At 42.7% G+C, this 16,261-nt stretch overlaps 1 protein-coding gene across 5 annotated transcripts; it reads left to right on the top strand.

Moving 5' to 3' along the window:
* Positions 1-1,779: 1,779 nt before the first annotated feature.
* srrm2 (serine/arginine repetitive matrix 2) lies at positions 1,780-14,327 on the top strand. Of its 5 annotated transcripts, XM_044331059.1 has the most exons (16): positions 1,780-1,997; positions 3,745-3,996; positions 4,343-4,438; positions 4,550-4,735; positions 4,995-5,078; positions 5,166-5,234; positions 5,328-5,360; positions 5,553-5,663; positions 6,787-6,925; positions 7,021-7,247; positions 7,281-7,553; positions 7,587-9,245; positions 10,680-11,357; positions 11,528-11,599; positions 12,647-12,754; positions 13,791-14,327. In XM_044331059.1, the coding sequence occupies exons 2-16, from the start codon at positions 3,749-3,751 to the stop codon at positions 13,843-13,845; spliced, it is 4,038 nt and encodes a 1,345-aa protein (XP_044186994.1). In that variant the 5' UTR covers positions 1,780-1,997; positions 3,745-3,748; the 3' UTR covers positions 13,846-14,327. The 5 variants fall into 5 exon arrangements, with proteins under 5 accessions (XP_044186994.1, XP_044186993.1, XP_044186996.1 ...); XM_044331058.1 differs by having other exon boundaries at positions 5,169-5,234; positions 7,021-7,553; XM_044331061.1 differs by having other exon boundaries at positions 7,021-7,376; positions 7,623-9,245.
* Positions 14,328-16,261: the final 1,934 nt, after the last annotated feature.

The raw sequence follows: 16,261 nt of genomic DNA, 5'->3' as shown, positions 1-16,261 counted from the left end.
AAGATTTAAAATAGTGCTCCAAGCGTGATTCTTGTGGATTAATGTATTTTCTTGATAATATTTTGGATTGATTTATAAAACTTATCAATACAGACACTTGTCACTGTTATAAACCTGAATATTTTCCATGTTTTGTTTTATTTTGAGCACAACATGATCCTAAGGTAAAACAATGTTATTTTACTGATATATTCAAAAAACAAAATGGCCAATGGTTTTCATTTTTTAATAGTCTTAGATGTTACAGCAACATTGAATATAAAATTAATAATGTAAAAAACATCAGTAATATTTTAGTTGCAGATTGTCATGTACTTCCTGTGTACTCTCTATGTTAACTGTAGAAGAATTGGCATTTCTCTTTGTCTATAAATTTATTGTGTACGTTACAGTGTTGTAATTTAAAAAATAGATCATAATGCTTCTACCTAAAGTCTGGGCTTATTTTCTGGCATATATGTGCAGCTTTATAAACTGGAAGCTAGAACGCTTTACTATCACCTTCTCATGGAGCTCTTGTCTGGACTTACAGTTCTCTGTTGTGCCACAAGGAGACAGTCTTCACCAACATAAGGTGTGACTAGAAAATCACAGTGCTACAGGATCCAATTAGAGTTGAAACAATAACCAATTAATCATTGAAGTAATTTTCCAAACAAAAATGGACCTAGTTCCAACCTCTCATTTCTAAGGATACCCTACATTTCTTTGTCATTTATGTTATTTATCTTTGGGTTTTTGGGTGTAATTTTGTGTTCTAATGATTAGATTCTGCATAGAAATTTTATATAGAAAACTGTTTGCTTTTGTGAGGCAGAGTGACAGTAGTACAAGTATGTACTTAAGCACAGTTTTGAGATACTTGTACTTTACTTGAGTATTTCCATGTGATGCTACTTTCCACATTTCAGAGGGAAATATTGTACTTTCCACTCCACTACATTTATTTGACAGCTTTAGTTACTTTTCAGATGAAGATTTGACACAATGGATAATATAACAAGCTTTTAAAATACAACACATTGTTAAAGATGAAACCAGTGGTTTCCAACCTTTTTGGCTTTTGACGTCTTACAAAAAGCAGTGTGTAGTCGGGGTCACATTTCACATGTCTATGAGTTGTTAACAGCTCCACCAAATAGTGATTTTCCCCTCTAAACTTCTCACATGCTTTCATTTCAATAAATGTTCAAATGATCCAATATTTCAGCAAAAATCAAAGATTAGAGAAAAAGTCCAAAAAACTGAAAACAGATTTGTGTATCAGAACTTTGTTTTTTCTTCTTTCCTCTCCCATTAATCATCTCACCACCCCTCAGATTTATCTGCTGACCCTTTGGAGGGGCCCGACCCCTAGGTTGGGAACCACTGGACTAAACTAGCTAACTGTATATAAAGTAGTGTAAACTAGCTCCACCTCCAGCAGCTACAACAGTAACATGCTGCTCTAACACTGATGCTTCACTATTAATAATCTAATGATGTCATATATAATAATATATCAGTCAGAGGGACCAAACCACTACTTTTACTGCAATACTTTAACTACATCAAGCTCATAATACTTATGTACTTTTACTGTAGTAGGATTCTTCATGCAGGACATTTACTTTTAGTATTTTTACGTTGTTATATTTGTACTTTTACTAAAGTAAAGGATTCGAATACTTCTTCCACTACTTGCACTACCAAAAATCTGATTTTATTTGAATTTTTTCATTCGAGTCTCATTTTTCCTCTGGCACTTGAACACATCGCGCTTTCGACTTGCGTCTCGCACGTATGACGTCACTTGGTTTTCATCTCGTTCTTCCTTTGGTTGGAGACAAGACCAGCTAGCTGATCGCTAACTAGCCGTATATCTTTGTTTTTTCAGCGTTTTAAGAGAAGCAGTTATTATAAAGTCAGTCAGTTTCGGCGTCTGATAGAAAGCAGGAAACCCTCCGTCGTCAAAGACTTCTGACGCCGTTTTCTCCCCGTTCCCGGGGAAAACACTGGTACGTAAGAAATGCGTTAGCTAACTAGCAAGCTAGCAGGGGCAGGGATTGTTCGTTACGCCTAAGTGTGGTTAGGCCTTCAGAAATGTATAAATCCACCGCGTTTTAAAACTAAACTAAATATTATAACAGCGCCTTTCAGTCCGCGGTCCTGTTAGTCTCATATATTAAGTCCTGATGCTTTATTCGGTTGTTTGTCTTTGCCTTAGTCATCATAAATCTTGCGTACAAACACGCAGCAACAGGCCTGTTCTGCGCACGTGTTAAAGCGCGAAAAACCGCAATTTGTGGTGTAATAAATGTCAACAAATGAATAAGAATGCGTGGTAAGATCTGACATGAGACATATTTATCCATTTAAAGTTTATTGGACCGTCCAGCAACTGTGTTAGGTCGAGTAACCGGGTCCTCACTCGAGCTGAAACTGTGTTCAACTTAAAACTGTCTGTCTGTGTTGATGTTACAGCGGTTTGATGAAGCTGGAAGATGTTTCTGCTGTTCAGTCAACCGCCTTCATACAGTTTAGAGCCAGAAATACAATCAGGACAATGATCTTGATCCACTATTAGTTTCGTTTTAAGTCAGCCATTTTAGTATAGTACTTAAAAATGGTTAGCTGGTAGTTTGCAGGAGCCTTTGCTGTTATTTATTTGGATCCCATTAGCTACTATTAACAGCTACTCGTTTTGGGGTACACACAAGTGAACATAATGCTAAACAATAGTGTAATGAAATCCAAGGCAAAAGGGAATAAAAACAAACAATCGATAACATTAAAACTACAAATAATGACATTGACAACAAGTAGTCACAGTATGTCTAAATAGTCAGTAAAACCACCTGGAACAGCTCAAAAATAGTAGTTATACCATTTAAAATATGTCAAGAGACTAAGAATAAAATCATCATACAGTCACATGCTGATGGTTTCTTTCAGAAACAGATTTATTACCAAGTAAGTTTGCACGTAGAAAGAATTTGTCTCAGTGTTTTGATGCACAACAATCAAAAAATAGAAGTTAAGAGAAAAAAAACAAGAATCTATGCAAAGTAAGAAAAGTTCAGCTACCACAAAAAAACAGGTGGTAGAAATATTTAGATAAATAATTTCCAATAATGAATAAGTAAAAATCTGTTCTATGTGAAGAAAGTTGTTGAGTGTAAATAATAACATACTAAATATTGACTGGGGATCCGCAAATGTTCACAGTATAAACAGTGTATTTAATGTGTAAGTAATAATACAAAGAATACAAATAATTGCATTAATGTAACATACCATGTTAGATGTGATGCGTTCACAGGTGTGCAATGTAAGATGATAAATTCTACATTAATATAACGTGTTGTATTGTTATTCCATCTTTAGTAACCAGTTGTTCTTTAGCTACATACTTTGGGCTGTTGATTCAGGAGTGTTAGGATTAAGAGCGTGACGTGCACATTGGTTAAAATTAAAACTTTCTGGAAGCCCGTATGTTTGACCAGAGAGGATAATTTGAAATTTCATGAAGAGAGAGTGTGTGTGCGTGACTGACCAGCTAAAATCATCAAACAATGAAAGAAAGCTGCTGCTGCTCCTCAATGATTTAACTCAGCACCTCGTTGTCCACTTCATTCCTGTCTGTTAAACTCTCACAGTAATAAATCAGAGAGGATCGATTCCACGATTGATCTGTAAACTAACACCGGCTGTTCTTCCACCACCAGTTCAATAACCGATCGCATCTCTGTTCTATCTCGTCAGAGCCATGTACAATGGGATCGGCCTGACGACTCCGCGGGGCAGCGGCACCAATGGCTACGTGCAGCGCAACCTGTCGAGCCTGCGGGTCAAACGGCCGCGGGACGAGCGGGGCGGCGAGCGGGACGAGAAGGACCGCGAGAGGCTGGAGAGTCAGCTCAACAGGCAGCCCAACGCCGAGATCCTGGAGCACCAACGGAAGAGGCAGCTGGAGGTCAAGTGTGCTGAGCTGCAGGACATGATGGAAGAGCAGGGGTAAGAGGGGTAGACCCACAACTACCAGTTTGTTTTGTAATTTGTCAATCTGTTAGATACTCTTTTTAAATTTAAGATTTAGTCAATTAAATTTAAAGAAATTATGACAAATGACGCCCCAAGTTTGCAGCTAAAGCTCTAAAACACAAATGTTAAACCAAAAAGTTCACCTCTCAAAATGTTCAACGACTTGTTTCAGCGCTACTTAAATCACTCTGACAGGTTTCACGGGGGGGATGAACTTGTTTACTGACTTACAGCAGCTCGCTAGTGAGGGACGGCGGCGAGGTTGTCGTAGTAACTTCTGTAACGGTGTTGAACTGTCTTCTCTGTGTTGGACGGTCAGGTATTCTGCAGAGGAGATCGAGGAGAAGGTGAACAGTTTCCGCATGATGCTGCAGGAGAAGCAGGAGCCGGCTCCCGCCACCACCGAGAGACCGACGTGAGTACAACGCAAAACAGACGTGACCTTACGTTTCCATGAAAGCAGTTCAATTAAATTAAAAGGTCATTGTAGCCAGATATTAAAACTGGTTCTGGTTTCTCCTCTCAGGGTGACAGAAACTCACGCTCTGGCGGCGGCCAACCAGCAGAAGAACGACCGTCTTCGCGCCGCTTTCGGAATCTCCAACGACTACGTAGACGGATCGTCGTTCCACGCCGACCGCAAGGAGAAAGAGAAGGAGAAGAGAGAGCAGGAACGTTTGGAGAGAGAGAGGCAGCAGCAGCAGAAATATACGTGAGTAGAAGAAACCTTGTAAAGTAACAGAGTCTATTGACTTTAAATTATAAATATATGTTTATTCTGACCATTTTGTGGCAAAACACCAGAAGTTTCTTGGTTTGTGTTTGTAGTTTGCGATTTCAAACCTGCCTTACTTTAAATACAGGAGCTAAAACAAAGCTTTCCATCATGTTTTCATTACTGATGTGACAGTCAAGCAACAGTTTAATATATCGGCTTCATCTCAGCGTCTGTTTCTGTTTCTGACTCACAGGTTGGTGGAAGATTCAGACGACTCAGATTCACCTCCAAAGAAACGCAGTCGGAAGAAGAAAAAGAAAAACAAGAACAAAGACAGGTGAGAAAATGAAAGTTTTTAATAAGAGTAGAAAAGGTTCAAATGGAAGAAGAGTCGGGTCTGACGGTTTCTTGTTCTCGCTGCCAGCAGCTCAGAGAGTCCCTCCCCGTCTCCGCAGAGAGAGAAAAAGAAATCCAAGAAGAAGAAAAAGAAACGGTATTCCACCACTGAGCTCTTTATCTACATCTGAGTATTTCATGTTTTGCACTTTTGAAGGTGAGATTTAACGGGAAGAATTTTGTATTTCAGTGACGTGTCAGAAGACGAGGAAGAAGAAGACAGGTAGGTGTCTTGTTTCTTCAGCTTTCAACAGAGTAGTGTGGCTTTCTTCTTGTCCTGACACAGAAGGGAACCGGATGGTTCTTTTGTCTGACAAACGTAGATTTTAAAAGTGTTGCTTTTTAAATTTTCCTGGATATTCATCAAACCTGAGAACCTCGTTAACTCTCCTCCGCTCGTCTCCCCTTTTTAAAGTTCCTCCGACGAGAAGCACAAAGTTTCAAAGAAGAAGAGAAAGCAGAGTGAAAGCACGAGTCCTCCGAAAACAAAGCGACAGAGGAGCGTCTCCTCCAGCTCCGCTCGCAGGTATGAAACCAAAATATCACCAGAAACTAGAGTTGTGAGTTAAAGGTGACCCAGTTTGTATCGCAGCATCAGACTTGGTTTCAGATTTGGTTTTAAGTCCTTGTACGGTGGAGCAGCACGTTTTTAAGGTTATTCACCAACAATCGGCTCCAAAATATCTGGACAGAAACGTCTGGCGGGGATAAAACTCCAGAGCAAGTGAAGCCACAGACGGTTGGGATAAAATAAAATATGTCACAGAGTTCAAGAGTTCAAATGTTTTGGTGTAAAATAAAGATGCACGTTATTATCGGCACGTCATCGGCCGATAAAAGCTCTGAAATGAAATATCGGCTGATTATGGGAGGCTGATATGTCGCCTTCTCCTTTGCCGTCTGACTGCGCTTCCCTCCACAGACTGTCTCACCCCGACGGTCCCGGTGTTTCACTCAAGCTGCCCGTCAGATCAGCTGCTTCTTCCCTCTTTAACCTGAATAACAAACCGGGGCTCGGTGCTCCGGTTGGATCCACATGGAGAGCCGGGGGCTAACGTTAGCTGGGAGGTTAGCTAACGTTAGCCCCCGGCTCGCCATGTGGATCCGGTGTGCAGAGTTTGAACTTCTCTCACTTCACAAAACTACTCGTGTTGCTTCATGTGTGTTTAACGAAGAACACTGTCAATGTTTTAAAAGCTGCAACGATTAGTCAATGAATCGATTAGTTATTCCAAAGAAAATTAACCTGCAAGTATTTTGATCAATTGTTTCAGTCATTTTTTTTAAGCAAAAATGCTAAAAACGTTTGTTGGTTCCAACTTCTTAAATGTGACAGTTTCCTGTTTTTCTTTGCAGCAGTAAATTGAATCTTAAGCTTTTGGACTGTTAATCAGACAAAACAAGCAAAGTAAAGACATCACAGTGAACTCTGAGAAATCCTGAATGCCGTTTTTCCACTATTTATTTTAACATCATTGACAAAACAATGATTTGAATAATCAACATATTTATTGATCATGAAAATAACGGTTAGTTGCAGCCTTAAATGTCTTAAAGTCTTTCATTTGATTGATTGATCGCCTCTCTATGATAATAGACTTCTTGCTCTGCCATACTGAACCTTTTTATGTCCTGTTTCATATCAACAGCCCGTCTCCAGCTCCACTGAGGTCACGTCAGCAGGACCAAACGTTGAGAAAAGCTGATGAAGGAAGAAAGGGGAGATCACCGGACAGGAGGAGACGAGGCTACGAGGAGCAGAGCCCTCATCGTCAGGGAGGAGAAGGGGTAACGATGTTTCACCTCCTCATAGCATCCCAAACAAATCATGAACGTTAAATTGTGATATTAAAACCAACAAAAATCCTTCCTTTGTCATCTAGAAGAGGCTCAATGTCGAGAGAGAAAAAGAGCGGACGAGCGCGACGGACAAGACGTCCGCCAAGAGGAGACACGACTCTTCGTCTCCGTCGCCGGCGCCACAGACGGAGAAAAGCAGACATTCACGGAGCGGAGAGAGGGAGAAAGGGAGGCGATCCCGAAGCAAACAGAGGGAGAGCGAGAAAGGGAGGCGTTCGAGAAGCAGAGAGAAGGAGAGGGAGAAAGGGAGGCGCTCCAGAAGCAGAGAGATGGAGAAGAGGAGGCGTTCGAGGAGCGTAGAAAACGAGAGGGAGAAAGGGAGGCGTTCGAGAAGCAAAGAAAAGGAGAAACAGAGAGGCAGGGAGATGGAGAAAGGGAGGCGATCGAGGAGTCGAGAGAACGAGAGGGAGAGAGGGAGGCGTTCGAGGAGCAGAGAAATGGAGAAAGAAAAAGGGAGACGCTCCCGAAGCAGAGACAACAAGCGAGGGATGCGTTCAAGGAGCAGAGAAATGGAGAGAGGGAGGCGTTCAAAAAGCAGAGAAATGGAGAGAGGGAGGCGTTCAAAAAGCAGAGAAATGGAGAGAGGGAGGCGTTCGAGGAGCAGAGGAGAGGTGGAGAAAGGGAGGCGTTCAAGAAGCAGAGAAATGGAGAAAGGGAGGCGTTCGAGGAGCAGAGGAGAGGTGGAGAAAGGGAGGCGTTCAAGAAGCAGAGAAAAGCGGGAAAAAGACAAAGGAAAGGAGAGCGTTCCCCACAGGACCAGACATGACTCCTCCTCTTCCCCGTCTCCTTCGCCTCCGCCTCCTCCTAAACCGGAGACCAGGAGGGCGAGGAGCAGAGACGCCGATCAGGAGAGAGAGAGGAACAAATGGGACAAAAAGACGAGACACGACTCCTCGTCCCCTTCGCCTCCTCCTCCACCGCCGGAGAGGGCGAGGGGGAGAGAGAGGAGCGGAGACAGGGAGCGCAGGACGGAGCGAGATCCGCACCCGAGGGCTCCGTACGACGGCGAGAAAAAGAAAGAGACGGGGAAGAGACCGGAGAGAGAGGCGTCTCCTCCTCCCCAACAGAAAAACGACAGGAGGAGAGACGCGCACCCGCCGCGAGCCTCTCCGTCGCCCGCCTCTCGCTCGCCCGCCGTCAACGGGCGTCAAAGAGAGAGGGAGGACGAGAGGAGGAGAGAGAAAGACAGGGAGAGCGCGGCGAAGGAGAGGGACAGGCAGCATCTGAGCAAGCAGAGAGAGCAAGACGCGCAGCGAAGGAGAGACGAGGCCGTCAGGCGAGACGGATCCAGACCCGCGGAGAAAAGCAGGAGCGAAAGACCGGAAGCGAACGAGAGGCGGGAGAAGACGAGGAGCCCGCCGAGGACGGAGAAACGGGAAGAAAAGACGAAACAGGCCGAGAAAAAGAGAGAGAGCAGCAGCAGCAGTAGCAGCGGTAGCAGCAGCAGCAGTAGCGGCAGCGACAGCGACAGCGACTCTTCCTCCTCCTCCTCTTCTTCTTCATCCTCATCTTCTTCTTCGTCCTCATCCTCCGAAGACGAGGGCAAAGGGAAGAAGGCGGCAGGGAAGGAGAAAGGTAGCCCCGCGAAAAGCGCGCCGTCTGCCATCGGAGCGGCGGTTCAGAGGTATATAGCCAACGGTAGAAAGGAAAGTCCCGCCTCCGCCTCTGAGGGCGACGCCCCTCGACGATCCCAGAAGGAGAGAGAAGGAGGCAAACATGCGCCGTCAGAGAGGGAAAGACCGCCACACAGAGCTCCTGCTCCGTCTGAGAGTTACCCGCCCCGGACGAAAGGTCAAGAGCGATACAGTCCCACACAGATGGACAGCCCGAGCCCGCCTCCTTCCCCCTCCAACAGACGAGACGCCAGCAGAGGGGACAGGTACTCCCCCGCCGAAACCGAGGCGAGAGCCGTGGAGCGGGAGAGAGGGAGGGACAGGGACGCGGCAGCCAGGAGACCGGCGCCGAGGTCTAGCCCGTCAGCCAGGAGGTCACGCTCTCCGCCCCAGAAAACCTCCACCGCCTCCCCGGCCCGTCGCACTCCGCCGAGGCAATATCAGGAAGCCCCGCCCCGATCCAGGAGAGCCTCCCCTCCTCCGGCCTGGTCAGACCGGCAGAGGGAGAGAGAGAGGGAGAGCGAGAAGGACAGAGAGAGGAACAGAGAGAGGGACAGAGACAGAGACAGAGAACGGGTCACCAGGAGGAGCAGATCCAGATCCAGAAGCCCGAGGAGGCGCAGCCCCCCAAGCAGGTGAGATAAAAACCTGCACGCACATATTCACAGTTCAATTTATCGAGAAGATGTCAAATCACTTTGTATCTGAACTCAAGGCCTTCTGGGACATTTCTGTCGTCCCTGATGTCCTTTCATTTGGTTTATTACAGAGATGCAACTAGTGGTTCTTACAAACATGAGCAGGACTCCAACAAGTCACTATTCTGCCTGAATAAGGATTCAGTTTATTACTACTAGTGGTTATTAGAGCTGCAACGATCAGTCTTTTAATAAGTCAATCGACAGAAAACGAAAAACAAAAGCACTGCCAGATATTTTGATATTTTGGATTGATTCTCTTCTTAAATGTCAGTATTTATCTTCAGGTTTTGGACAAAACAAGACATTTATGTTTGCGTCGTAGGCTGCACATTCACACCAAATCAGGTGGTGCTGCGCTCAGCCTCAGGGTCGAGCGGAGGTGTGCTGGGGGGGCGGGGGGGTGTGGGTGTGTTTATTTGTGCTCTACAATGTAACCGCTGTGAAACAATCAGAAAATAACCTTTTTATTGATCTGATTCACCGGCTTTCTCGCTACCAGCGCTCCCTCTCTTCATTCACTCTCTAGCTCGCTCGACCACAGCTGCTCTCTCTCTCGTCTTTGTTTTTTAAATGAGTCAGAAGCCGACAGCAAAATCTAACTTTACTTTTAACATTATCAAGTGAAGAGAAACGTCCTCCCCTCGTCCTAGTAACGTCTTTGTCCTCCCTCACGGCAGAGTTTACAACTCTTGTCAGTCTGATCTCCCGCTGTGATTGGCCACCGCAGCCTTCAGCCGCTGTGACGTCAGGTTGCGTTTCTCCAGAAGTTGACTCTGGCTCAACTTTCTGGCCGCATTCAAATGAACGGGACGACTGGCGTTTCCGCCGCACCGCCTGATTTGGTGTGAATGCAGCCTGAGGCTTTTGGGAAACCATGATCACCCTCGCGGTTTTCATTATCAATCGATCTGATCGTTTTTTACTTGATTAATCTATTAATCATTCAGTCTGTTAAATGTCACTTTCCTCAAGCTTTGTTTTGTTCAATTAAAGCCCAAAAATGTTTAGTTTGCTTTGACAGAAAGCAGCAAATAAAAGCTAGAAATAGAAAAACAATGTTTGTAAAATGACTGTAAAACAATTAATCGATTATCAAAAGAGCTGCTGATTGATCGAGTACTTGTTTCAGCTCTGGGTGTCAATCAACAGCACAGACTCTTTAAGGAAAGTTATATTTTCTTCCTGTCTGCTCTTCATATTTATGTTGTCTAACGTCTGTTTATTGTTTGTCTTTTAAGAGGAAATATTAATATGATCAGATAAAACATCCAGTCTGTTACTAACTGGGTCATTTCATACGTCACCCTTTGTTTTTGTTGTCCAGTTAAAACATCGTTCTGAAAATCAACTGTGTGTTTTGTGTCTCAGGTCTCGCCGCTCGCCGTCTCCTCAGCGGAGGAGGAGGAGCAGTCGCTCGCTCTCCCGAGAGAGAGAGCGAGAGAGGGAGCGCGAGAGGATCAGGCAGAGGGAGGTAGAGAAAGAGAGAGAAAGGGAAAAGGAGCAAGCGCGCCTAAAAGAGGCTCCCCAACAACCCCGCCGATCCTCGTCCTCCTCCTCTTCCTCCAGCTCCTCCTCTTCCTCTTCGTCCTCGCCTTCGCCTGCCCGCGAGAGGAAAGACGCCACGAAAGCGCCGACGGAGAGAGACAGGAGGACGGAGCGAGAGGACGAGAAGAGACGAGAGGAGCAGAAACATCGTTCCTCCTCCTCTTCGCAGGCTCCGTCTTCAGGTTCGCGCGGCTCCCAGCAGTCGGAGTCCAGACGCTCCGACGTGACCTCCAGGAGGTCGCCGGCCGGCAGCCAATCGGAACCCAAGCAGTCATCACGAGGTCCGAGCAGGAAGCAGTCGCCACCAGCAGCCCCTCATTCGCCAGAGCAGCCGGTCAGGAGCGAGAGCGCCGTCAACGGGAAGGAGGCCAACGCTAACAAGAAAGGCGGCGGCAGAAGCAGCAGCTCCAGCTCCTCTTCCTCCTCCTCGTCTTCATCTTCGTCCTCCTCCTCGTCCTCCTCTTCAGACAGCTCCGACTCTGAAGCAGAGCAAGAAAAAGGGTGAGCTGGAGGCGGGAAGATAAATGACGTCTTTGTTTGTTTGTTTATGGTCTGGTGTATCATTTAAAACTAGACATGCAGCAGATTTTTATCTATGAAATCAAATAATTAATCAGATGAATCATAAAGTAATCAATTAATTATATAACTCTGCTAATTTCTGTTAACAGGACCACCAAAGCTCAGAGCTCGGCTTCTTCATCCTCCTCATCAGAGACTGAGAAGGACACAAAGAAAAAGAGGTAATTATTTATTCATGTTATTTTGTTTATTTGTTTATTTGATACAGACTGAGCAACATTAATGAACATCAAAGTATAAAATACAACATGTAAACATGCTGGAGTTAGCAAGAAATGCTAATTTACATCCGTCGTCCCTCGACAGGTTTAAATAACAACATGTAGATGTTTGGTTAAAAGTGTTATTGAGTCTTCAGGTGTTTACTGACGGTGCAGTTTGTCTAAACACAGATCAGCTTCCTGCTACGTGAACAATAGTCAAGAGAAAGTTTTTTTGTTTTGTATAAATTCTGTGAAATTGAAAAGAAACATCTTGAACTGTTAACACAATCACAGGTTCGACATTAGAAGATTTACTTTATGTAAAATTTAACTCTTTAGTTCAAGCTGCGTTCACAAACATAGAAAAAGATTGAAAAATTACGTTAATGACATTTTTTTTTTTTTAAAACAAAGATGACTCAACTTGATCAGAGTATAAATGATGATGAGGGAATAAATCTCCTCCATGACTGATGTTTTGTATCGAGGTTGTTTGTGTGACTGAAACAACTTCAGTGATTAAAGCTCTGTTTATTCCAGGACGTATCCTGTGCCGAGCGCTTAAAAGTTGAGGTGTTTTAAATAAACTGAAGTAAACTGAATATCAGCTGATGTCATTATGAAACAGTCAGATCTCACCAGACAGGCTGTAAACATGTCTGTTGTAACCTCCCAGAGTCAAAGATGAAATAAATAACTGAACATAAAGATCTTCAAGAGTGAAAAATCACTAACGATTATTAAAATAGTTGCAGATCAATTTTCTGCTGATGGATCAATCGCTGCAGCTCCACTGATCATTTTGCTCCTTTTTTTAAACACTTAACATCGATCTAAATATGACTGGATGAGTTAATGTGAGCAGGACGAGTTGTTTATAGTTGTTTATAGATGTTTTTTAGATGTTTACAGATATGATTGAGTGGTATTGATCAGCAGAATTGATCCTTGTCGGACTCCCGTCTGCAGCTGCTGGTGTCTGAATGTGTCTGTGTTTCCTCTCAGTCCTGCTCGGCCTCAGAGGGTTCCTGCTGATTCGCTGAGAGATTCTCGCTCGCTCAGTTATTCTCCTCCAAGATACATGAGAGCGGCGCCGTCCTCGCCCGGCCGCAGGTCTGTAGATACTCACGCACACCTTCACAGAACCAGAACCAGAACCAGAACCAGAACCCTGCCGGTCTGTTTACATGCACCAGTTTAAACCAGAACAGAGGTTTGGAAAAAAATGAATGAAAGCAGCTTCTTGTCGTCTAGACGTTGAATAAAAGTTGATCAGTTTACAGTTTAATGTAGTTTGATTCCTGAACCTGGAAACCAGATGAGATAAACGAAGAGGTTTGTCGTTAACAGAAAACCTCGTTAGGATTCGTTGTTGGTTCTTGTTGACTGTGAGCTGCTGATCGAAGGTTCGAGCGTCACAGTTTACAGACGTCATGTTGCAACGTTTAGTTCATTTTAACGATTAGTCGATCGACGGGAAACGAATCAGCAGCTGTTTTGATAATGAAGTTAATGGTTGTATTGATTCTGGAAGCTGAACTGGTTCCAGTCTGTCAAACGTGAAGATTTGCTGCTTTATTGTGTTTTATATCCTTGTAAAGTGAATATTTTCACCTTCGACTCTGGGAGATTAAAACAGGCATTTTTTCACTATTATGTGACATTTTATAGACAAAATGATTAATTTGATGAATCAGGACAATAATTGGCAAATGAATTGATAATGAAACTAATCTCATATTGAGTAGTCGGCTGTCTAGATATCAGGTTTTGACCTTTGGACAAGTTGCAGCCGCGTCTCGTATCAGCTATACGTCTAAAAGTGTTTTTTTAAAATATCTTGTTTTTGCACTGAGGCAGAAAACTGCTGATGAACGTCTGCCGTTAGAAATATGAGGATCAAAGTGTGTTTGAGGTTCATTATCATAATGAAACTCGTCACATTGTTTGATCCTAATGTCCAGTTAATCAGATGATGATTATGTGCATGTAAACATTCTGACTTTATACAGTTGATGTTGGAGCCTCCAGTCAAATGTGTTTTTATTCATTTAACGTTGCATGAAAGCTGCAGGTTGCCATGTTAATAAAGTCGATTGAACACTCGACGTCCTCGGTGACGACGCTTCTTTGTTTCCTCTCTGATCAGGAGCGGCAGCAGACAGTCGCCCAGCCGCTCGTCAAGCAGCAGACGAAGGAAATGAGCCGACGACGACGGGGGAGACGCTTCACTTCACTTCCTGTCGGCTGGAAACTGGACTCACAACACGGACTTCACAGCCAGCGCTCGGTAGATGCACATCCGGGATCGTTTCCGGGGGAGGGGGGGGGGGCGGGGGGGGACTCGCGTCGGTTTCCGAGAGAGACGCCAACACGGGAACCGACGAGGTGTTTTTGTTTTCTAAGCAGCGACGACCAAAGGCGGCTGGCTTGTACATTTCTTTTTATGAGCTGAATAAGAAACGTACAAACAAAAACACACAAACACAGTTAAATAAAACTAACAATGTTTCTCTGTATCTGTACTGTTTGTTGCATTCTACCTGTAGATATGAGCTGTCTGTATTTTAGTTATTATCATGTGACAGATACATGATTTCCATTTAATGTGAGCAGAAACTGCAACATGTGGTTAATTTCTTTGTTGAATATGGTTAATAATAATAAAAGGCAATTGTACATTTTATTTGTGTGGAATTTTGTTGTTTCGGTGGCGACAAACCGAACGTCTTCAACCGCCGACAGATTCTTTTATTATGAATGAAACCTGCAGACGAACATCAGCGTCTTTGGTTTTAATATTTCTGAGTGTAAACAAGACGATAAATTAAACGTTGAGACGAGCGGAAACGCAGTGATGCTGACGGCGTGAGGAAGATATTCATAATTTTATCTATAAACTCTCAGAAATGATCAAATGCACTGATGATTCTAGTAGAGCTGCAACGATTGATCGATCAGTTATCAACAGAAAATGAACTCTTTTTAATAATCGATAAATTGTTTTGAGTCATTTTTAAGAAGAAATTCTCTGATCACAGCTTCTTAAATGAATATTTTCTGGTTTCTTCAGACAGTCAACTGAAGATCTTTGTTGTGGACAAAACAAGATATTTGGAGACGTTTTTCACCATTTTCTGATATTTTATAGAGCAAATTAATCAATAATGAAAATGACTCAGCAGCCTTAGATTCTAGTCTGTTATCAATGATTCTAGTCATAAATGTTGATGAATGATTCATCTGTGATGTCATTTCTCAGCAGGCGTCTGTGGCTTCATTCAGATTAATCTACTAAATACTTTGTAGGTTTTTTTTTTTTTACCCAATAAAACATCAGTTCATGGAAAACAGTTTCCCAGAGTGCAAAAACATCTTTGACTGTCTTGTTTTGTCCAAATAATAGTTAAAAACACAAAAATATTCAGTCCTTTATCACATGAATCACATTTTAGATGCTGGAAGCAGCAAATGTGTTTTGTTTGAAACATAATTTAAATAATCGTTTATTGTTGCAGATTAATTTTCTGGTTTCAGTTTAGTTCGATGTGCAGTTTAAGTTACTAGTTTAGTTACTTTAATGCCTTAAATCTCCAATAGAAGCTGATTATTCTACTAGTTTACTCATGAAACTGTGACAGAAAGAACTCCAATACATTTCTGCTATTTTCTCAACATGTTGGAGCTCCGTGTGTGTGTGAGTGTGTGATTATGAGTGTGTGTGTGTGTGTGACGGGAATATTTCTCAATTACTCAGTATTGTTGAGTGTGACTGGACACAGGGCTGCTGTTGTAATGGTGAAACTGGGTGTTGGGTGTGGTTTCACTGCTGGTTTCATCTCACACATGAGTCACAGATGTAAAATCAAACTATAACTGAACAGTTTTAGTTAAAACTGTTTAAACCCTAAAACATGAAGGACAGCTGTGAGTCTCTCAGATAAATTGATGTAAAATGTCCTGCAGTTTTATCACTAAATACACTTAAAGTATCAAAACTAAGATTTTGAAACCTTTGAAAAAATCCTTCAAGATGATGGATGTTTATATGCCTTGATTAAATGTTTTTGACCCTTTTGTTATGTTTAGTTGTATGATTTGTGTACTACCTTAAAAGAACTAAACATTGTTTTAAAAATAAAAATAAATAAGAGGATATTTAGCTTGTGTCAAGATTTATTTTTTTATAAAAACCAAAACTTTATTTAACCAACTAAAATACAAAAACTCATCTGAGTTTGACAATAAATAGAAATACATAAATAAATAATTACAATTAATTCAATGTTATATTTATCAAACCACGTAATGACATTTTTACACTTAATTATAATATTATAATGATTTTTACATATAATTTTTCATTCAAGTCTAAAAAAATAGCTGAATGTATAAAATGGTGAAATAAATGCGTCAAAGATTCTGGTTCATTTAATCGCGGTGTCGGTTTTTCCCACATGACACGAAGGCATCATCATATGATGGCAGTTTTCCCCTCACAGCGATAATTACCGTATCGGTACGATAATTTTGTACGATGCTCGATCAATAATGCCAAAAGTCCCATAATGTACGATGATTTGATCATTTTGTTACACTTGGTATTAGTTCAGGGCAACC

Source organism: Thunnus albacares, chromosome 17 (genome assembly GCF_914725855.1).
Source record: "Thunnus albacares chromosome 17, fThuAlb1.1, whole genome shotgun sequence".
Classification (NCBI taxonomy): domain Eukaryota; kingdom Metazoa; phylum Chordata; class Actinopteri; order Scombriformes; family Scombridae; genus Thunnus; species Thunnus albacares.
The sequence above is the reverse complement of the archived record's forward strand: the minus strand, read 5'-3'. Positions and strand labels throughout refer to the sequence as shown.

Coding starts and splice junctions, on each gene's coding strand:
- srrm2 (XM_044331057.1), top strand. CDS start 3,749: ATGTACAATGGGATCGGCCTGACGACTCCGCGGGGCAGCGGCACCAAT. Junction 4,736..4,994: donor CAGCAGCAGCAGAAATATAC/GTGAGTAGAAGA, acceptor TCTGACTCACAG/GTTGGTGGAAGATTCAGACG. Junction 11,600..12,646: donor AAGGACACAAAGAAAAAGAG/GTAATTATTTAT, acceptor GTTTCCTCTCAG/TCCTGCTCGGCCTCAGAGGG.